This window comes from Stenella coeruleoalba (assembly GCF_951394435.1).
Source record: "Stenella coeruleoalba genome assembly, chromosome: 20".
Taxonomy (NCBI): Eukaryota; Metazoa; Chordata; class Mammalia; order Artiodactyla; family Delphinidae; genus Stenella; species Stenella coeruleoalba.
Window position 1 is genome coordinate 7,608,687 of NC_137166.1, and position 23,581 is coordinate 7,632,267.

Consider the following 23,581-nt stretch of genomic DNA (forward strand, 5'->3'; position numbering starts at 1 on the left):
CAGGTGCCATATTCTCAGATGCCTGGAGGAAGTCCATCTTCAACAGGAAAGGGTCCAGCATCTTCAACAGGAAAGGGTCCAGGAAAGGGGGAGAGGCAGAGTGAGAGACTCCATTTTATATCCTTTGAGACCTTGAATCCAGCCAACGCTGAGAGCAATTCCATCTTTTTCTAATCTACGTGAGTCAGTAAATTCTCTCTTTGTTTTAAATTAGTTTGAGTTTCTATCAGCTGTCCTTGATTATGACTAGTATGAAGAGTCTATCCCACTTTGTGGAAGATAGTAGTTAACTTCCATTCTCCATGAGCAACAATGGTTGTATGTCATCCGAAGAACCTGGAGCAGCTCTGTCCATTGGTTGGGCTGACCTTCCCGCAGAGGGTGAAGAACCTTCTCTTCATCCTTTAGGAAGCTTTTCCAGAAGCCAGCAATGGTCTGGGGGCAAGCTCAAAATAAAATGGTGTTATGGGAGGGCTTCCCTGGTGGTGCAGTGGTTGAGAGTCCGCCTGCCGATGCAGGGGACACGGCTTCATGCCCCGGTCCTGGAAGATCCCACATGTTGCGGAGCAGCTGGGCCCGTGAGCCATGGCCGCTGAGCCTGCGCGTCCGGAGCCTGTGCTCCGCAACGGGAGAGGCCACAGCAGTGAGAGGCCCTCGTACCGCAAAAAACCAAAACAAACAACGACAAAAAAAACATGGTGTTATGACAGATGGGGCGCTCACTCAGTTTAAAACCTTAGTCATCTCTGTATCCTTTCTTTCCTTAGTTGCTCACCCCCTCCCTCAATTCCAAACACACACACACACATCCTGTTAGTCATCAAGTCCTGTGGATGTGGATCAAATACTTTATGGAAGTAGGTGGAGTAGCCATAAGGAAAGTCTGTGGCCAGCGGGTCCTTCCTTCAGAACATCTTGTAAATCCAGTTTTTCTTCTTCATTTCTACCTCTATCACCGTGGTCCACTGCACCTGGTCTCCCTGCCTCTAACCTCAACCCCTGCAGTCCATTTTTCATATTTCTTCTAGAATTTGTCTTCTAACACAACTTTTGATTGCCACATGCTTTTGATGGATTCAGAAGTCTTCAACCAGTTTTCCACTGCGGACTAGCTAAATTGCAAGCTTCTTAGCTTGGTATTCAAGACTCTCCACAAACAGAGCCACGTTCATTTTACAATGTGCTGTGACTTCCACGAATCAATCTTCTAGTCTTCTAACGTCCATCCCATTGCAGCACTGCCCACCAGCTACACTTACCTCTTTCTCCAAAGTCTCTCCTTTTCTATGAGTCTTCGAGGTCCATTACAACACTATCTCCTCCATAAAATACTCCCCGAGCATGCCAATCCGCAGTTAGTATCTCCTTCTCTGAACTCCGTAAACAATTGTTGTCTAGACGAAGGTTTTTTCAAACTGTGCTCACATCCCCAGGGAGTTCTTGGCCAGCACAAGTGAAGTTTTTGGTGTTTTTGTAAAACTACTGATTATATATTCAAATTTGGTTGAGCGTATTATTTCCAAACCCAGTTTCTTTCTTGTCTTCTACTTCCAAATTACATCCTCATGCTATGGTGGTGCATTTATTCCCAAGTACAAATTAAGGATCATTATAATTTGTTTTGTGACCTACAGATAGAGAGCTGCTTATTATTATTATTATTTAAAACAATCACCATGGGGAAAATATCAGTATGAAAAGGGAAGAGAACTGCTATGACAATCTCCACAGTTTCTAAACCAAATACACTTTATTTATTTCCACACCCTCACCCTTCCCCCCCATCATAGTAATATGGGATTTTAACTACAAACTGGTATAAAATCTGTTGTATTGGTATAATCTACAAACATTCATTGTGTACCCACTCTGCCAGGAATAGGAATAGTGATCACATTGCCATGCTTGTGATACAAAGATAAACAAGCCGCTGCAGGAACAGTTTTCCAGATGGATTCAGTGTGGAAGGACATTCTAGGCAGAGGGAACAGCATATGCAAACTCATGTGTCCTGGAATGAGCCAGACATGAAAACCCTGTGGTCCAGATTCTGTGGAATTTTTAATTGAAAAATGTGGTGACTTTTAAAAATTTGATAACGTCTGGATTAAACCCTTCCTCTTGTTATAATTCCCCTTTGCCATCTCCCTCTCCATAAGGGCAGTTCAGGGTTCAAGTACAGACACAAATAACTTTATGGAATTCTGCTGGGTTAGGCCACTTCATGTATACAGTGATCCTCTCTTCAATTCTCACATCACCTTAGGTGTGTATTACCATCTCCAATTTAGAGATGAGGAAAGCAAGGCTCAGATGGGTAAAGTAACTTGTCCAAAGTCTCACAAATAGGAAAAGACGGAGGGAGGATGTGAGTTAAGTCCACATCACAGCTGGAGAAAGAGACCAACTGGGCATTTTTTGGGCTAGGATGAGGAAGACCTTTCTTCCAATTTCAGAACAGCCTGCCTTCCCAAGTCCTCAGTCAACTGCATCTTTAAACAGAAAGGTGACCACTTGTCCACAGTGAAGTAGGAAGAGGTAACTTAAGAACTCATTTGGATTTCAGAGTCCCTCCAGCTCTGGAGCCTATCACATAGTAGGAGCTCCTTTTGGCTGAGCGATTGAATCCGCCTCACGTGCGCGTGTTTCATCTCTCCACTTGGATTCAAACTCCCTTGTGGGCAGGGTCCCCGTCGTGCCTACCAGGGACACGGTGCAGTTGGGTAGACATTGGAAGATGTTTGTTGAATAATGGATGAGTGAATGAATGGGGGCTGGGGGTGGTTGCGGGAAGGCCACGCCCGGCTCTAAAGACTTTCCAGGGTTGACCGGGGTGCAGTACTGGCTCTCTCGGGCGCCTCTGGACGGGCCATTGCGTCCCTCCTCCTGTGGCCTCCACATCTCACTAACCAGACTGGAGGGAGGGGCTATGCAGCTGGGGAGGGCCGCGTCTCCCCGGGCGGCGCCCACTCCCTCGTGGGGGTTGGGGGCGAGAGGGGAGGCCCCCGGGCTTGCCGAGCCTGCCGGCGGCCCCTTCCCCGCCGCGCCCCGAAGCCCTCTACCTGCCTCCGGCCGCCCCTTCGCAGCCGGGGCCGGGTGCGCCCGGCGGGTACCTGGCCCGCCACCCCCGGGGGGCCCCGCCGGCCGCCTCCGGGGCTAGCCCGGGGCGGCGGGGCGGGCCCGGGCGCTCCCCGGCTCCGGGACTGGTCCCCTGGGGCGCGGCCGGGCAGCCGCCCCCGCCCCCCCCGCCCGGGGGGCCGGGCCGGGCTCCCGGGGGGCGGGGACTCGCCCAGTGGCAGCAGCGTCCGGGCCGGCGGCGGGCGCGGGGCGGCTTCCTGCAGGCGGCGCCGGGGCGAGCCGTTGCCCGCCGCAGCCACCGCCGCCGGGTCGCCGGGTCGTGGGGGCCGCAGCGCTCGGGCCGCGTCTGTGCCTCCCGGGCGCGCTGCGCGGCCGTCGCTGCTGCCCGCGCTCGTGCCGCCGCCGCCGCCGCCGCCGCTGCCGGTTACGCCAGCCCCGCCGCCGCCCGCTCTGATTCTGCGCATAGGCAGCCCCCAAGCCTGTCATTCTGCAAAAACACAGTTTACTCAACACACCACACACACACTCACACACACACGCGCGCACACACACACGCGCACACTGCCCCCCTCGCGCACACGCACGGAGGGCGCGAGCGAGCAGACGCGCACACCCGGCGAGCCAAGTTCCGCAGCCTGGCATGGCTTCTGGGGACCTTTACGAGGTACGGGGACGTGGGTGCGCGGGCCGGCCCCAGCCCGCGGGCGGCGGGCGGCGGGCGGACGGCGGGCGGCGGGGACCGGGCCGGGGCCGGGGCCAGGCGCGAGCCGGAGTTGCCGAGCCCGCGGCGGCGGCGGCGGCGGCCGGAGGGCGGCGGGGGCCGGGCGCGCCTCCCGCCCGCCGCCCGCCCGCCCTCCCGCGGCGCCCGCGCCCGCTCCCTCTTTCTCTTTCTCTCGCACACACACTCTCTTACTCCATCTACTTTGCGGCCTTGGAGGGGAAGGAGGAAGCCGGGCGGAGCCGGGGCGGGGGAGGTAGCGGTCCCGGGGAGGTGTTTCTCGCCCGACGAGCCGCCTCGAGTGCAGAAAGTACAGGTAAAAGTCGGCGCCGGACGTGCCGGGAATGCGGGGGGCCGCGCGGCGGCCGGCGGGGGTGCGGGGCCGGGGGTGCGCGGCCCGGGCTGGGCCGGGGGCGCGGGAGGGGATGGGGGCGGGCCGACGGAGCGGAGCCCGGCCGGGCCGAGGCGGGGTCCTGCGGGGGCGGCCGCGGAGGGGGCGGCCGGGTGGGGAGTTCGGGAGGCACCCGCCAAATCGCTCCCCGGGGCCACCAGGCCACCTCCCCCCTCCTCCCACCTGCTGCCCCCGCCACGGGCTCGGGGCTGGGGCGTGGGGGCGGTCCTTGCGGGTGTCGTGCTCACTGGGGGCGAGAGGGGGCGCTGTAGAGGGCCTTCGGTGGAAGGAAGAGCACATGGAAGGCGGAGGTGGGTGGTAGCACGTTGCTAGAGGACATGGGATGTGAGCCCAGCTTCCAACGCTCTACGTCACCCTCGGTGGATACCTGTCTCCAGGTCCACACAGGTTAGTGGCCAGCATCGGATACTTTGAAAGCGTCTCAAAAGTGCTCAACGAAGACATTAGTCTGGCATCTTTGAAACAGTGGATAAATAGCCATGGCCTCTGGGAGCTAGGTTTTACTAGCTCTGGATACAACAGTTACTGCTTTTGGATTCCCGACAAGTGGACAAAACAAGAAGCAACCCCCTTTCCCTGGGGAGAATGCCCGAAAGAGCTGTTGGCCCCAAGAGAAGGTTCAGGATAAGGAAGCTAAGAGACCTGCCATCTTCATCCCAAAGGCCTGCTGATCCTCCAAGAAGCAAGTCAGAGTTCAGCCTGGACCTGGACTCCCCTGCGCTTAAATCGATTAACACTAGCCCTGGTTCTCAAGGCTTTTGGTTAAATTGAGATGAGCACCCCAAGGGGTGGAATTAGCCTTCTGGGTAGGAGACCATAGGGGTGATTCACCCACAGTGAGGTTTTTTTCCTTTGGGCTTTCTGGACAGCTGAAGCTTTTTCAGGTGGTGGATTTGCTGGCAGGTGTGAGAGAGGAAGAGTGGAGAACAGGCAAGGTAGCATCTCAGCTTCCTGTGAGTCCAGGGTCTTTTGGTTGATTCTGGATTTGGTGAGGCGCAGTCATGGACCACTAGTGGGCTCAGGTGTCATGAGAGGACACTCCAGTCCTATGGAGAGGTCCATGTGGCGAGGAGTTGAGACCTCCTGCCAACAACCAGCACTAGCTTAACAAGCTTGTGTTTGTGAGCCACCTTAGAAGCAGAACCTCCAGCCCCAGTCAAGCATTCAGATGACCACCGCACTGGTGAACATACTGACTGAAACCCCATGATATTTGCTGGGGCTGAACCATCCAGCTAACATGTTCCTGGGTTCCTTGAAAGAATGTTGCAGGTTGACCTCTTCTCTACCCTACTGCCTTCCTCATCCCTGTGCTGACAGAGAAGATGAAGTTGGGTAGAGACCTGGTGAAGAACTTTGGCAGGTTGTGCCCAATGGGTCATCCAAGCACTTTTGCCTATTTTAAGATGGTGGAGCAATTTCTGAAACCAAGAAAGTTGAAGCACAGTAAAATGGGATGTTTGATTGAGCTTCCCGAAGTATAACCAGGGCATTGGCCAAAAGTAGATATTGTTCAGGGGCAAAGCTCATCTCGCTGGGAGTATGGATTTTTCTACCCATTGATCTTGAGTCATCTTAGAGCTGCTGACCTTGCCTGGTGAAAAGTTGCATCAAGAGGGAATTAGGAGGACACGTTAGGAGCTGTCAGTATTTCTCCATTTAAAGTTTGGAACTTATGAACCTTCTGGGGATAATTTCTTGTTTAATGATCATCTGAAATGCCCTCCTTAACATGGGTAATTATAGTTGCCAGATGAGTCTGTTAAGAGGGGAGTTTTCACACCTGCCTTGGAAGTATCTTAGCACCTCACCGAGTTCTTATTGAAGTTCAGTAAACAATACAATAATAATAATTACTTCTGTGATAGTAGGTAATTGTACTAGATGTAAAATAGTTTTCCTGTGGCTGATTATTTGCACAGTCATTACTAAAACGGCTAAATTGCATTACGAATATATAACCAATGTCAACATTTTTATAGCCTGTGTCTACATTACATAACACACACTGAGGAATTTAATTTGTTGACCAAATTTAGCTTTAAAAACAATTAAGATGTGCTAACTGTCCATTAGCATATATATTTGTAACTGTAAAACTGTTGTGTGTGTAAAAAATAGTTTGTTGATTTAAGGACAAATCTTGGAATATCCAGTACATTGGTTGACCTTTAGAGAAAAAAAAAAAAAGGAAAACTGACATCATTCTCAATTATCATATTACTTTAATTAAATATTATACTCAAGGGTATATAAAATGGCTTCTTGTAACCTCTGACCAAGAACCCACATTTTGAGTGGGCAAGAACTATTACATTTGTAATTGATTTATTTCACCTGTGTGTCTGCTGACACTATCCTTGACCTTTTATGGTGAAGATGTGATTTGGATTGTAGAGATTCTTCAACTTCTCTTTGGTGCTTCAGACAGTGAAATTGGAAAGAGTAAACCTTCCCTGAGTAGCATCTTTTAAGGAATAGGTGCTAATTTTAAAGACACCAACAAATGAAAACTTTGTTTATGTAATGTTATGTAATGGCACTCTTCAGTCATAATGAAGAAATATGGAATCAAACTCAGTTTCCAAAATTTTGGTTCTTGATAGATTATTTCTCTTATAGCAGAGTTCTCATCATCGTCCGATATGTTATAGCCATCACCTATAGGAAGGTGATCTTAAATATGGGTTGAGCATTTTAAAATCAGATAATCTAGATGCAAAATGAAATTCCTTATCCAGATGCTCTGGTCTACATTTTGCTAAACGTAAGAGTCATAAAATGGTAATCTGTGAGCCACGTCTAGGCTATCTGTGTGTTTTGCCTCACCTTGATGGTAGATAAGAGAATTGGATTTGAATGCCTTTAGATGGGGCACGTGATGTCTAGTGTATAATTGTCCCAGTGCTCCCTTGTACCAGGTACCCTTTCTGCTTCACTCGTAAATTACTTATCTGGCTCCCGTAGGCATTAGAGTTTGTAGCCCCAGGATGCTCGTGAACATTCGCTAAGATGCTTGGATGTCAGGAAGACATAATCAGTGGAATAAGGAGCCCAGTTGTCTTGTCCATCTCTGTGTCCTTGTGCATTCAAATACTTGTTCACTGAATCACTGAACAGAAGACTGACTTAAGTATAGGTAAAGAACCTTGGCTGACCTTGTTATGCTTGTGTTGAGCGCTGCTCTCTGTTCTCTTTTCTCCTCTGGCTTGTGGTCTCTCCGTGGTGGTAATACCATGTGTAGGGGTGGCTCTCAGTTCTCTCTGAAAGGAAGTTTGACTGAGTCGCCTTCCAGAGAGCTAGACGGTTATTCACTAAAAGATGCGTTCATTGAATGCATCTAAGCTTCAACCCTGTGGCTTTCCCTGTCGCTGTTGGGTGGTATTTTATACTCTCTCCCGTGTGATTAGCTGACATTATGGAGGAGGTCTCCACTTTGTTGGCAAAAATGTTCAAAGAGAATGCTGTATGTCTATAGAGAAGGTCGGTAGTGGCCAAGTTGAATTTATCGAGATGGACTTAGCAGTGTCAGTTCCTGATGTTTGTCAACATTCTGTTGATTTATATTTCCCAAAGTTCTATCTTAAAAGGATCAAATGTGCCATGTGTTTTTTTTTGGGGGGGGATTGATATACATGCATGTATCCATATCTAATAAATACGTATGTGTTTATATCATATGTATATAATATATACATATATGTTTATATAATACATGCATAATAATGGGTATATATATTAAAAAATACTGCTTTCATTTCATTCCAAATAAAATAAATAACAATAATAATAGGATTTTAGTTTTGTTGAAAGAAATTTACTCTAGTTAAAAATCGATGCTGCTAGCACAGGCAGATCAGCTAGGTGGTTTGTGACCAGCTAGAGGGGTGGGAGGGAGGGAGACGCAAGAGGGAAGAGATATGGGAACATATGTATAACTGATTCACTTTGTTATAAAGCAGAAACTAACACGCCATTGTAAAGCAATAATACTCCAATAAAGACGTTAAAAAAAAAAATCCATGCTGCTGCAGTGATGAACACTGGTGTCTCCGCTATAGCGCTACATACGCACCCTGCGTCCTGCAAAATCACGCACTGAAAATAACAGGCTTATGGGAAAAACAGGATTGAGGCTGACTGCTGAAAACATTTGGAACTTCGTAACCAGGAACAAAAACAAAACCAAAGCTAATAAAAATACAGGTCAGTTAAATCTCCACCAGGCTGGTGTTTGCCCTCCCCAGGTCAGTCCATCCTTTACAGTCTTCAAATTGGGCTTGTGCTTCTTTCTTCTCTCTGTAGATCACAGATGTCATTCTCTTCTAATAGAGACCATTTTCACTGAAATTAAATCTGGCCCAGAGCATAGCCCTCTGCATTCATCTGTATGGAGAGAAATCTTTCTGTAGCTTCTTCATCTGTAATTTGCAGCATTGCTAGGCAAGTTAAGATGGTGGAAAGGTAGTAGTGCTTGATGCCACGATCGGCCCCTACTCATATTAAAGGAAGGCACTTGAGTGCGTTTCCAGCTTTGTTCTAAGGTCTTCAAACATCTTTGTCTTTCTCTTGCCTTGTGAGAGCTCTTTCCTATGATTGCTTAAAAATATTAACAAACGATGAAAATCACATAAGAATCAACACAACTTGTTACATTGGCATATTCTCCTACTTACCACTCGTGCCTGAGGTGAAACGTGTAGTCACAGAACAAATGGTCAGTGATAAAACTTCTTGAATCTCTGTACCAGTATTTGCAGAGGCAAATATCATCAAAGAAAATATATCGGATGAGTTGAATCGATTTCTTGGCACATGGTAGGCACCTGAGGAGTATTGAATGGGTGTATGATTCTCCCAGCTTTTGAAAGTTATTTTAAATGATCCCATGTGGGTAGATATCAGCTTGTTTTCAAGTAGTATAGACTTTTATGTGAAGTCATTCCTCATCACATAAGATCATTTCTTCAGGGGCTTAAACTGTCCTTGAAAGGAGTTTATATGGCTTCTTGCAGCCTGATCAATTGATAAGGGATGGTTCAGGCATGGTAATTAGCAAAGATCTTAAGTATTGGAGACACATTTAGCTTCCAAAGATGTGGGTCCTTTTCGGCATCTCTTGGATGGTGAAGAGAGGTGTAGATGTGGCTGAATTCATAACACCATCATTCATTTGCTCATTTCACATAAATAGAACACCAAACATATCCCAGGCACTATCCTAGGGAAACATGAGATTGTGCTCCCTGGACCTATGGTCTAGTGCAAGGCATAGTTAAGAAAGTAGGCAGTTTGCCGTGCTGTGGGAAGAGTGTTAGTACAGGGCAAGATGGGGTTCTCTAAGACCGTGGGAGGACCAGCCTTGGGGGAATGAGAGAAGGCTTTCCAGAGGAAGTGATGACTGTGGAGAACTTTGAACTAGGAAATGAGCATGATCAGGTTTGCAGGACTTATTGAGAATATTTATCTTTTCTGTTTTTGAAAGCAGTTTGTATTTATTGTTGCATCTTGGAAAAATACAAGCATAAAGAAAAAATTATAATACCTAAGATAACTATTATTATACATTTAGCATACACTTGATGTTTATTAAATACTAATGTGATATCTGAATTAAAATGATAGCTTTCTTGGTATAGATACAAATATAAGAGTGAAATTACTTTCTGTACGTATTTATGTAATTAAAATATCAAGTTGGAACATAGGGTACGTATTGTTTTATAACCCTTTTTTATATATGTATACATACATACATACATACATATATATATATATATATATATATATATATATATATATATATATATATATATAAAATGAGCATTTCTTTCTATCTTAAAATATTACTCCATATCGGGATTTTTAATGACAGGCCAATTTTCACTTGAATAGATGCACTATTTTGTGTATAACTGATCCCCTGTTGTTGGACATCTAGATTATTTTCCATTTATAAACCATTTAAATATTGCTGTTATTAACCTCCATGAACATAATTTTGTGTCGTCCTATCATTTTCCTGAGGATAAATTCTGAGAAGTGAAATTTCTAGGTTGAAGAATGCTAACATTTTTAACACCGTTGATACATAATCTTAGATTGCCCCTCAGAAATGGACAGTGGCTTAGTCTGGAGGAAGACTACAAGTATGGTGACCAGTTAATATGCTCTTTCAGTAATTGAAACAACTGATATTGGCGACTTGAACCAAAGGAGTGGTAGTAGAGAGGGAGAGAAATGGTTGGAATTGAAAGATTTAAAAAGAATTGACATAATTTCGTATACCAGTCAGGATTTTGTCTGGCTGCTTATAATAGAAAATGTACAGTAACAGTGGCTTAAACAAGGTTTATTTTCTTACACGAAATAAACTTGGAGTTAGGCAGTCCAGGGTTAGTGTGATGCTCCATGAACTTCTCAGGGTATCAGGCTCCTTCTGTCTCTTTCATCTTCAGCTGTGGCTTCTACCCTTAAGGTCACTGCTTGATCTAAGGTGGCCATGGAGCTCTAGCCATCTTTTGTGTAAGAGCTTGGAGGAAACAGGAGGGAGAGAGGGGCTTGAGTCATCCTCTATAAACAGCTGCTGGAAGTTCCATGCAATCCTGCTTTCGTCTCATTGGCCTGAATAATTATATGGTCACACCTAGCTGCAAAGGAGGCTGGAAAATATGATTTTCAGCTGTACTCTCCTCTTCCCTGCTCAAGTAAGACTTGACTGACAGTATGTAGGGATTGAGGGAAAGGCAGGAGTTGTGGGATAACTTTGTGGTTTCTGTTTTGGTCCATTAGGTGGATGGTGGAACCAGTCATGGAGGTAGAGACCTGAGGAAGAAGCATTGAGTGGAGGAAGTGGGGACGGTGGAAAGGACAATGAGTTCAGAGTGTTTGTGGGACATCCAGGTATAGATGTTCATAGCAGTGGGTCATGTGAGCCTGAGACTCAAAAGCGTTATCAGTCATGGAGATAGAGATTGGAAATCATTAGTGTATAGATTATAATGAAAGCCAAAGGACAGGGTATAAACACGAGGAGAGTCCAATGGAGGAGGACTGGAGAAAGTGGACATTTACAGGATGGAAGAAGAGAAAGAAGATCAGATTTACAAGGAATAGCAAGAGAGGTAGAAGGAAAAACAAGAGGCTTTGCTGTTATGGAAGGCAGTGGAAAAATGCATTTCATGAAAGGGGTCAACAGGGTCCTTTGGGCTTAATAACCAGTAAGTCATTGGTAACCTTAAGGGATATATTCCATAGAGTGTGCTGGTGGGAGGGCTGGATTGCAGTGTGACAGTGACGGGGTGTGTGTGTGTGTGTGTGTGTGTGGAATGTGGATGTAGAGATATCTTACATGGTTAACACTTTCAAGAATCTTGAGTGTGACAACCATAAAAAAGAATGAAATAATGCCATTTGCAGCAATGTGGATGGACCTAGAGATTATCATACTAAGTGAAGTAAGTCAGACAGAGGAAGACATATCATATGATATTGCTTATATGTGTAATCTAAAAAAGTGGTACAAATGAACTTATTGACAAAGCAGAAACAGACTCAGACATAGAAGACAAACTTATGGTTACCAAAAGGAAACGGTGGGGGATGGATAAATACGGAGGTTGGGATTAGCAGATACACACTACTATATGTAAAATAGATAAACAACAAGGTCCTACTGTATAACACGGGGAACTATATACAATATCTTATGGTAAACTATATGGAAAAGATTCTGAAAAAGAATATATCACTGTGCTGTACACCAGAAACTAATACAACATTGTAAATCAACTAGTCTTCAATTAAAATAAAAAGAATCTTGAGTTTGATAGGAGAGAGTGAGTGTGGTATCGAGGGGTGAAGTGGGAGAATGGATCAGCCTTCTCCATTCTCCTAGTTCTATACATGCTCTGCTACTTTGGATGACTTGGATAACAAAAAATTGTGATACACACTTTGGGCTATTGGACTTACATTCTTAGAAGAAGTGATTTTCCATGAATTCTACAAACGTCTCTCCTGCTGAACTATGACAGTTGGGTCCAATGTCTTCAGTAATTTTAGCTGGAGAAAAAGAGTAGAGCATGTTTAATATCGTCACCCAGAACCTTTCAAAATAAAATTTAATCAAGGAAAAGGTCTTGATATATTGAGTACAAGGAGATAAAGTTCTTCGTTAACGGGTTTGTTGTACTAGCAAGTCTCTGAGAGGAGAGATCACTGGGGTGCTGTTGATAAATGAATGTGATGGTGTTTTATGTGTCAGTTATTCAGTCAAACACTAAAGTAGGTGTTGCTCTGAGGGTATTTTGTAAATGTGATTAAGGTCCATAATCAGTTGACTTTAAGGGAGATTATTCTAGATAATCTGGGTGGACCTGATTCCGTCAGTTGAAAAGCCTTAAGAATAGAATGGAGGCTTACCTGAAGAAGAAGAAATTCCATCTGTGGATAGCAGCTTCAGCCTGGAAGAGTTCCAGGTTTCCCTTCCTAATGACCTGCCTTATGGACTTTAGACTTCCCTAGCCAGTTCCACAACTACATAAGCCAGTTCCTTGTTAGATCTCTTAATGTATATTTCCTAGTGGTTCAGCTTCTCTGAGTGAACCCTGATTGATACGGTCAGCGTACTCGCCCACATACCACCAGTTGGTAACACTGTGAAGCTAGACCTGTCTTTTAGTCTTTATGAACCTTGATGGCTTTTGCTGTAAAATGAGAGCTCTTCCATTTTTGAAATTCCTCCTTCTGATTGAGTCTTGTTACTTCTTCACATAAATACCGTACTTCTTGGTACCTGTCATCATCTTGTTTTTTTTGTTTGTTTGTTTTTTTTTGTGGTACGCGGGCCCCTCACTGTTGTGGCCTCTCCCGTCACAGAGCACAGGCTCTGGACGCGCAGGCTCAGCGGCCATGGCTCACGGGCCCAGCCGCTCTGCGGCACGTGGGATCTTCCCGGACCGGGGCATGAAGCCGCGTCCTCTGCATCGGCAGGCAGACTCTAAACCACTGCAGCACCAGGGAAGCCCCATCATCTTGTTTTTATGTAGGTGTGAAGACGGGCAAGCCCAGAGCTCCAAGAATCCTGCCATTTCTTTGTCTTTTGGAGTTGTTCCCTGGAGCCATGCTTGGGATGGCAGGCAGAGGTGGTGTTGGACCCCTGGGGAGGCCTCCTCTGGGTCTGAAATTGACCCCAGCCTTGAGTTAGCGTCTGCTCTGATCGTTGAGTGAATGATGGGGGTTGTGGGATAGCTCCTCTTGGTCCTGATCCATGCCTTGTTGTCCCTCCTTCCAGCTAATTGTCTCTCTCTGACATTGCCCAGTTAGCCTGAGCCACTGGGTGGAAGCAGATGCCTCCAAAGGTCCTGTTGCTCCGGTGCGATGCCCATCCGTTGACCAGGCCTATATAAAGCTGTGATCGGGTTCCTGGGAAGCCTGGGAGAGCCATAAGTTTGTCATTTTATGTCCTGCTTTCTCTTAACCATGTGTTTGATAATAGAAAACCTAATGCAGTTTATAATCATAGATATTTTTATCAATAAAATGTTAAATAGTAAAAAATAAAAAATATTCTTCGTTCACTCCAGTCATCCTGTCCCTCCCGGAATCCCCCCAGTGTCAATCTGTCACCACATTGCTTTCTCAGTGACTTACAGAAGCATCACTGTGGAGACTGGAGGGACATGTATGCGGGACTGGGGCCCTGGGCCACACTCTGCCACACCAGGAGTTCCCCTGCCGAGGGGCCACCACCCTACTCTCAGATTCGTGATCAGGGAATTTTCCTCTTTGATTTTCATTTCCTCGTCTTTGAGTCTAGTGTTCTAAAAATTGTATCTCAAGGGCTCTTGCTAATAAACCATGGATCTTATATAAATGCTGGATTTGAATTTTATTTAAAAATAGTTATTTTTGTTCCGTAATCCACCAATCAAATATTTATTGTTTGGTAACTACGTGCCTAGAACTATGCTAGATGGTGGGGCTGCAGCCACAAACGTCTTTTAAACTGCTGTTCAGAATGGGATCGTGAAAAAAACCTAACGCCCACATGTGCTTATATACCGCATTTTTAACACAAGGCAGTGTTTTTAGTATGTTAAAAGGGGCAGCCGGCTCAACTGTTTTTTGCAAGCAGACCTCAGAATACAGCTTTTCTTGCCATCTCTGGACATATAACTTGAACTTCCAGTACATGCACTGTATTAGCAACATTGTACGTCTGCAACGTTCTTAAAAATTTTTAGGCCTGTTCATATCTCCTCACGTGAAAGTGTACAAGCAAACACACTTTGTAGCACAATGCACCTCACTCCATTAAATACCACTCAAGGTTCCGGTGGTGCGGTGGTGAATGTTCTAGTCCTGGTGTAATAATCAGTGTGTGGCAATAACTGAATGGCTAAAGCTTTGTCTCTTTATATCGTATACAAGGTGGTGGTGGGGGTTTATTGAGAGTTCTGGGTCTTTCTGCCCTGACTTTTAAATTTGAGAGAAAGGATGTGAGCAGTTGTATGTTAAAGGTTCAACCATGAAACAAACATCAGACTTCAGGATCAGTTAGAGTGAAGGACACCCTGAGATGGCAAGGCGAGATTATGAAACCGAACCAAATCTGATACCACTTGCAGCTGCTTTTCGTAGCAAATCAGAGATTATTTTCTTACGGACAAGCAAACCACATGCGGAAATAAATTGCCGAGGCTGTCATTGGAAGACAGTTACATCCTCAGACCTCATTTAAAAACTTTGCTCTTAATCAGAATAGGTTTTATCGCTCTCACGACTTAACTCAGCGATAAGGAAGTGTCATGTTATACTTACAGAAGACACGTCTCCACTAAGAAGTTATCCCATGTATCTGATTTTATGTGTTAGGTTTCCTGGAACCATTTTGATGGGGGAAAAAGGTTCCATTCCCGAACTCCAGAATTTTCTGCTGGATTCTAAGCTCTGTGAGGGCAGGGGCCATGTCTTGTTTCTTCCATGATTGTCGTCTCGAGTTGTGGCGCTTTGTTGGGAACATAATAATCTTTCAATAAATATTTGTTGAATGAGTCATTGAAAATATTCAAAACCTATGCTCCTCGGCCACCTCGGCTTTCTCTTGAGTGAGCATCCTTTATTGTTTCCTCTCGCCCTTTTCGAAGATTACTTCAGATCGTCCTTGAAATTCAAGTTTCCATTTTGCCTTCCATCAGATCTTATATAGGTTTATTAGGTAACAAAAGTACCTGAAGGTGAATTCAAGCATTCAAGTCATTGTCCTTCATTGTGGGTGACAACTGGATTGAGAGTGGCCCTTCTCTGTTAAATGCTGCATGTGACAGGGCCCCTCTCACGCTGACACATACAAAGACCGCCCTACAGTTTGCAGCCACCTCTGCCATGGGCAGCTCTGCCTCTCTACTCAAGCCTCAGTGTTGTGGCCCAGTTTGATACGCACCATCCGTTTTAGGTTGGTCTGCCTAGAACTGGGGTCTGAACTGGAGAATTGTATCCAGAGGAATTACTGAAGGATGCTCTTGGGACACACACCTGTAAGGAAGTGAGGAATGCAGGATGGGACAGATGGTGAAGCAGACCAGCAGCGAGGTTAACACTGAGGTCTCAGCAGATCCTCAGGAAGGCTTGGGAGCTGGGATGGCTCTTCAGAAATGTACCATATTGAGGCCAGGGAACTGGACTTTCATATCCCTAAGTCAGGCAGCTGTTGCTGGTAAGCTGCCCCTTGGTGGCGGTGGGGGGAATGTATTGTTGGGCAGGGCAGCTCCCTGTGGCGGAGGGCAGTTCCCTTTGAGGGGCACATCTATGAGTCTTTAGCAGCATGGATATTCCTAGAATTGAGGGGATGGGCACATCGACCCTGAAAAGGGGACCTGGGTGGAGTATCACGTTATCCAATACCATCAATTCTTGCCGTTCACTGATTGATGGGTGAATCTGTCTGCTCTGGATCCACCAGAATACATGTCTGTCACCTAGGTTGTAGTTTAGGTTATTGGTCCCTCCCAAAGACATCATTTGTCGTTTGACAGCTTCTTGGGGCAGCCCAGGTCTTGAGTACTGACACACTGGCCACGTGTTGGGATCGTGCTTGTGATTCCTTATCTCTCCATCCAGCGTGCAGCGTAGGATCGCATGCGGGGAGGTATTTCACAGGCCGTCATTTCTGTTGGGTCTCCACCCCTTATTCTTGAGACATTGTCCTTGACTGGCTCTACCACTCCTCGGTTGCCTTTATGTCCTCATCTCCTGCTGCCTGTTCCTTAAACTTGGAGCTTCTTAATAGTGTTGACTGAAGGTTCTTCTGTTTTCTTATTGTGCTACAGTGACTATATAGGTGATGCCCAAGTCCCTGACACTTTGCCTGTTTTTTTTTTTTTTTCCCCTGAGCTCCGGAGATGATCTCCATCTAACCCTCTTGGGCTCTTTAAACTCAGTATATCCAAAATTGAACTTATGTTCAACCTATGTAAGACGTGCTTTTCCTTTTGTTGTTCCTAGCCTCAATAGTACCTCCATCCACCTGTTCCATAGCTAGAAACATGGCCTCCTTTGTTTTGCCCCGTCATCATGTGTGTTCTGTTGAAGCCGCATCCTGAATATTTCTTGAGCCCGTCCTTTTCTCTTCATGTTCACTCTCACCACTTTAATTCAGGAGACAACTTCCATTGTTTCAGTCACTCTGCTACCTCTCAGCTGATATCGATGCATCTAGTTCAACTTTTCTCCATACTGCGCTCACAAAGGTCTTTCTTTCTTTTTATTTTAAAGGGTTTTTTTTTTGATAAATTTATTGAGTTATTTTTTGGCTGCGTTGGGTCTTCATTGCTGTGTGCGGGCTTTCTCTAGTTGCAGTGAGCGGGGGCTACTCTTCGTTGCGGTGCGTGGGCTCTAGGTGCACAGGCTTCAGTAGTTGTGGCACGAGGGCTCAGTAATTGTGGCTTGCAGGCTCTAGACGCAGGCTCAGTAGTTGTGGCGCACAGGCTTAGTTGCTTCGCGGCATGTGGGATCTTCCCGGACCAGTGCTCGAATCCGTGTCCCCTGCATTGGTAGGCGGATTCTTAACCACTGCGCCACCGGGGAAACCCAAAGGTCTTTCTAAAATCCCCATTTTACTACTGTCTCTCCGGATGAAGTATCTTTAAGTGATGTATAGGCTCTGTGGCGATTTGGCCCCTTCTCATCTTCTGCTAGTTCTCCAGTTACAGCAGATATTCCATCCAGAGAGCTCTGCTCTCGGTTCTTGATGTTCCATGTGCGGTCCTTTAATCACACCCTCCCAAGCGACTGGGCGCTCTTCATTACCAGCCCTGCCACAATTTTGCTTCCTTAATTCTTGCTCAGCCTTTAGGTCTCAGCTGAGATGTTGCTCTTGGCAAAACTTCCCCGACTCATCAAGGGTTTTCTTTGGGCTCCTGTAGAACCCTGTTCGTCTCTCATCACAGCACTCGTGTTCATAGGTGGTAATGTGTTAGCTCATTCTCTGAATCTCCCACTGGCTTGTAAGTTTTGATTCCCTCTGACCTGTTCCATCTTTAGCACCTAGCCCAGTGCAAGACTCAGAAAACAATCTAATGAAAGAATTAACCTGTGCAGGTCTTTCATTTACGTGAAAGTTGAAATTGTCTCAGATATTTCTACAGTCTGTTTTGTAGGAAGCTGGAAGTCATTTTCAACCTTTCAGTTTTCCTAAGGGTGTCTAAGTCTTGAGTCTCTTTTCTGTGTCTTTATTGATCAATTAACAGTTATTTGGTTTCTCATAAGCAGAACTCACTGACAGCATTCGACTTTGTGTTATCAGTAAAGCTAATACAGTCTTGTATTCGAAGGATTATTGAATCTTGGAGTTGGGGGAGAGTTTTGAAGTCCTCTGCTCAGTCTTTCACTAACATTTCCACCAAGTGATCAGAATTGAGGGACTCTTTTACTCTTCTGAAGGAGACAAGTGCTGGAGATGCTAAAAGTGGCTGTTTGTCTTCACTAAAAGCTGAGTGTGTCATCCATGAGACAGAGATGATATCTTCCTAGACTCCTCTGGAGAGTTGCCTTGGAAATCTTGATGTCATTATCACTTTCTTACGCAAGACTTAGTAAAGAAGGCCAGTGAGGCTCCGCGCAGCCTTGAGCCTTGTTTAATTCTCTTGTTGATGGAGAATGGGGTTAGGACCTGCCTCACCGACTGACATCACAGGCCTTGACATTATGGGGAGCCCTTGATATCTAAACTTTTCCCGGAAATCCAGACTCGTTTATGAACTGTTGGAAGTCAGATCAACTCATGGAATCCCAAGCTCCTTTGGCATTAAAACGTGAATGGGTAGCGTTTTAGTGTCCTGATAGTTACATTGCTGTGTTTACTTGTCTGCATTGCCACCTAAAACCACGTTCACTTTGGAGAATATGGTACACATGGTGGTTTGTGGAACAGACTTTGGTAAGGGTCTTGCAGTTAATAAAAAGGGGAAAGGAACCACGCAATGGCTGCCTTTGGGATGTAAAAACATAATGGATCTTCTTCAAATTATTGACCTAATTTTCTCTCCAAAATTGATGTATATTTTAGTACCATGTAGGATTGTCACAGATTGTTTTCTTGTCTTGGTTATCAAACATGGCAGTGATTCCAAAGGCTTTGAAATCTTGAGGCACTTCTATGTTTTATTACCCCCGCACTCTCCAACTCTTGTGTGGCTATGTCTATGGCATTGACTTTTTGGGAAGCTGTTGCAAATCCCATTCGCTTTTGACTTAATGAATTAGTGTATCTTTTGAAGAAATCAGATCTCTGATCCTGGTTGATGTATAAAGAGGTTTTTGAGGTGTAACTCCCTATGATTCTTGTATAAAATAGTCTTATTAATAATAGTAAAAACAGTAATAATAGTGTTTAATGAGTGTTTTCAGTGTGCCAGACACTGTGTATATCGTCATGTGCATTATCTCGTTTAGTTCTTCCTGTGGGATTCGCACTAGTTAGTAGTATCCCCATTTTACGATTCAGAAACTGAGGCTCACAGCCACCAGATGGTAAAACCAAGATCTACACGATGTCATCTGAGGTACTCACCTCTTGGTAATTTATAAGATGCCTGTAGTTTTCCTTCTCACCTCTTGGTGAATTATAAGATGCCCGTAGTTTTCCTTCTAACTTCCCTCCTTTTGTTACTAGGTGATGTTTCTGCGCTAGCACTCTTCTGCACCTGTGCTTCACACAGAATCCCAGGTGGTATAGGTCAGTGGGTGTTATACCAAAAACAAGAAAAGGAACAGGAAAATCCTTCTGCTTCCTCATACTTCTGGCATGAAAACATAATTATGTATGTTGTATTGTTCAAGACAGGGATGACACAGGCCAGCCTGTGTGTTGGCCTGGGAAGGAGTTCGTGTGAAGTGAGTTAATTGGGACGGGAAATCTTCCGTTTGAGTCCGTCTGAGTAGATGTTTTTCAACACTGCTTTCAGTCATGCTGCTTCAGAAATAGTGATGGCTCTGCCACCTAGTAATGATGATGCAGGAGCCAATTTCAGTGGCCTTGGTGCTGGTCGGCCTCACTCAGGCTTTTGCATTGAGGAGAAGACTGGTTTTGAGGGCAGTTGGTAACATTTCTTGGTCAGTGTCGTTTCATTCTTTCAGCGTATTTATGAGCCTCTGTGCATTTCTCCACGTGCTTTTTGTTTTGTTTTGTTTTGGTTTTGTTTTGGTTGGCATGGTTTGCATCCCGTCATGATTGGAACTGGCAGGATGGTGTGTTTGAAACTCTTTCTTTACTGCCATATACTGTGGTGCCTGTTGGACAATGGTGCCTTGGTTGTACGGATTTGTCCTCAAAACAGCTAGGCTTTGCATGGGTGAGGCAAATAATTCCAGATTCTAGTAGACAGGTCTGTACACTTGGCTGAAAAGAATATATTAACAGAGCATTCACAATTCTTTTTTTATTTTTTAATTGAAGTATAGTTGATTTACAATGCTGTGTTAGTTTCGGGCGTACAGCACAGTGATTCATATATATATATATATATATATTCTTTTCAGATTCTTTTCCCTTATAGGTTATTACAAAATATTGAGTATAGTTCCCTGTGCTATACAGTAGGTCCTTGTTGGTTATGTATTTTATATATAGTAGTGTGTATATGTTAATCCCAAACTCCTAATTGATCCCTTCCCCCTCTTTCCCCTTTGGTAACCATAGGTTTGTTTTCTACATGTTTCTAATCTTTATTAAAATTAAGTTGATATGTACAAATAAGTTGAAGCTTTATATCAATACTTGAATACAAAGAACCAGAAGGAGAGAAGTAGTACAATTTTTTCACCATCTGCATGACAAGCTGTAAAGTACTGACACTCATTTATCCATGTACTTTTCTAGAAGAAACTCAGTTTGAATAGATAGGAAAACTGAGATATGAGACAACACGTATACATACACAAACGCACATGATTTATTTCTTTCCTAGGTGTTTTACGTTGAGTTGTCCAGATGGCCTGACATTTCTATTGATTTTAGAAAAGAGTCTTAGGGACTTCCCCGGCAGTCCAGTGGTTAGGACTCCGTGCTTCCACCGGAGGGGGCATGGGTTCGATCCCTGGTTGGGGAACTAAGATCCCACATGCTATGCGGCATGGCCAGAAAAAAAAAAAGGAAAGAGTCTTAGAGGTTGGGATGTCTTAGATGTCACCTAGTCTCCTTCCTCAACCAGCACATACATCCTTCACATATGATCACCCCGTTTCTCCTAGAAAACTTTCAAAGGAAATAGGGTGCTCTGTCTTGAAGGGCAGCCTCTTCCATTTTGGCCTAGCTGTTGGAAAATGCCTTGTTATGGTGAGCCAAGGTCTGCCTTCTTGTGCAATTTCTACCTGTTGATAAGAGCTGTGAATTCAGTCACCAAGAGCTATCAGTTTCATTTCCTAGGTAGCTCCATTTCCCCTACTGCCATTCTAGTCCAAGCCATCCCTCTCTGCCTTCTGGAAGAAACAATAGCCTCTTAACAGGACTCCCAACATTTCCTCTTTGCCACTCTCTGTTCCCATACTGTATCTAAAGTGATTGTTTGAAAAGGTAATTCTGAACATGTCACTTTCTTCCTGAAGTCTTCAATGGCTTCCTGTTGCTCTCGGGCAGAAATTCCAAATACTTAACATGATCTGAACCTGCCTACCTTTCCAGGCTCAGCTAGGACGGCTCTCCCTTTTCTTCTCTGTGCGCCACTCTTGCTGCCTCTTTTCAGGCATCCAAACGTTTTTTGCCTCGCGACCTTTACTCATGCTGTTTCTTGTGCCCGGGAGACCCCTGGCCCAGCCTGGTCTCCTTTTCCATCCCCTTTCAGCTCCAAAGGTGATTCAAGTATGCCTTCCCTGACTCCCAGACCACCGTAGACCTTCCTGTTAGGTATTCTCTGAGCATCCTGTGCTTCTCCTCCACAGCATTCGTCCTTGTAATCAGTCATTAATTAATTAATTAATTAATTTTTAACATCTTTATTGGGGTATAATTGCTTTACAATGGTGTGCTAGTTTCTGCTCTATAACAAAGTGAATCAGTTATACATATACATATGTTCCCATATCTCCTCCCTCTTGCGTCTCCCTCCCTCCCACCCTCCCTATCCCACCCCTCCAGGGGGTCACAAAGCACCGAGCTGATATCCCTGTGCTATGCGGCTGCTTCCCACTAGCTATCTACCTTACGTTTGGTAGTGTATGTATGTCCATGCCTCTCTCTCGCTTTGTCATAGCTCACCCTTCCCCCTCCCCATATCCTCAAGTCTGTTCTCCAGTAGGTCTGTGTCTTTATTCCTGTCTTACCCCTAGGTTCTTCATGACATTTTTTTTCTTAAATTCCACATATATGTGTTAGCATACGGTATTTGTCTTTCTCTTTCTGACTTACTTCACTCTGTATGACAGACTCTAGGTCTATCCACCTCATTACAAATAGCTCAATTTCGTTTCTTTTTATGGCTGAGTAATATTCCATTGTATATATGTGCCACATCTTCTTTATCCATTCATCCGATGATGGACACTGAGGTTGTTTCCATCTCAGGGCTATTGTAAATAGAGCTGCAATGAACATTTTGGTACATGACTCTTTTTGAATTTTGGTTTTCTCAGGGTATATACCCAGTAATGGGATTGCTGGGTCATATGGTAGTTCTATTTGTAGTTTTTTAAGGAACCTCCATACTGTTCTCCATAGTAGCTGAACCAATTCACATTCCCACCAGCGGTGCAAGAGTGGGTGTGGAGAAAAGGGAACAGTCGTTTATTTTTGCACTTATTTAAGGACTGTCTTCTTGGAGGCAGGGTCACATCTGGTTCAGTGGTGTATCTCCAGATACACCACTAGAGCATAAAAGGTGCTTGTGGAAGTCTTCCAAGTATTCCAGAAAGGTCTGGGCTACTAGAAATTAGGGCTGTTTTCTCCTCCAGAGTAAGCATCACTGTATTTTTTTTCCTGCTCTTATTGGATGTGTTTCCCAATCCTTTACCTTCCTGGTTGTTCTCTCCTGGATATATCTAGTCTGTTTAGCACTCTACTTTAAATGTATTACCTAGAATAATTCTTGGTTTCATCAGTAAAGGCCACTTCTTGTAATTTGGACAGTGGACTTTTTATTAATTTAGTCTTAAGGAAAACCAGAACCTGAATTGCAGAATATTTTAAAAATAACATGAATGAAAACAATATTCATAGAACTTCTGTACAATGGGTGCTTAGAGGAACATTTTTAACCTTAAACACATACATTAAAAACAGAAAAGAATAAAGTCAGTATTCATTTCAAAAAGTTAGAAAAAGAACAACAAAATGAATAAAGGGAAACAATAAAGAAGGAATAAGTGTAAATAAAAACATTAATAAAGTAGAAAAGAGAAAAACAGTAAAATAAGTGTATTGAAGGATTTACTAGCTTTTTTGGATGTCCAAGTTTTACATATATATTTTTTTACTATTTTTAAAAATTGTCAAATATATATATTTGACCCTTGAAAGATGCTACAGTTAGAGGCACTGACCCTCCACACAGTTGAAAATCCATGTGTAACTTAGAGTTGGCCCTCTCTTTCTGTGGTTCTTCCATATCCGTGGTTCCACATCTGTGGATTCAACCAACCTCAGATTGTGTAGTACTGTAGTATTTACTATTGAAGAAAATCCATGTATAAGTAAGTAGACATGTGCAGTTTAAACCTGTGTTGTTTAAGGATCACCTAGATTACATAAAATTTGCCATTTTAACAATTTTAAATATACAGTTCAGCAGCATTTAGTATTTTCACACTGTTGTGCAACCATCACCACTGCCTTGCTCCAGAACATGTTTTGTTGTAAAGGAAGCTGGCCTTCATGAATG

The 23,581-nt window shown here is 44.6% G+C and overlaps 1 protein-coding gene across 4 annotated transcripts in view; it reads left to right on the top strand.

Annotated features, from left to right (window-relative positions):
• Positions 1-3,574: 3,574 nt before the first annotated feature.
• The window catches only part of CDYL2 (chromodomain Y like 2), a 229,254-nt gene continuing 209,247 nt past the window's right edge, over positions 3,575-23,581 (top strand). For all 4 annotated transcript variants that reach the window (XR_013825174.1, XR_013825175.1, XR_013825176.1 and 1 more), the window contains exon 1: positions 3,575-3,742. Coding sequence is in view for 1 of the 4 variants with exons in the window: in XM_079906385.1 (XP_079762511.1) it covers positions 3,719-3,742 (24 nt within the window). In the remaining 3 variants the exon portion in view is untranslated. The remainder of the gene's footprint in view (positions 3,743-23,581) is intronic.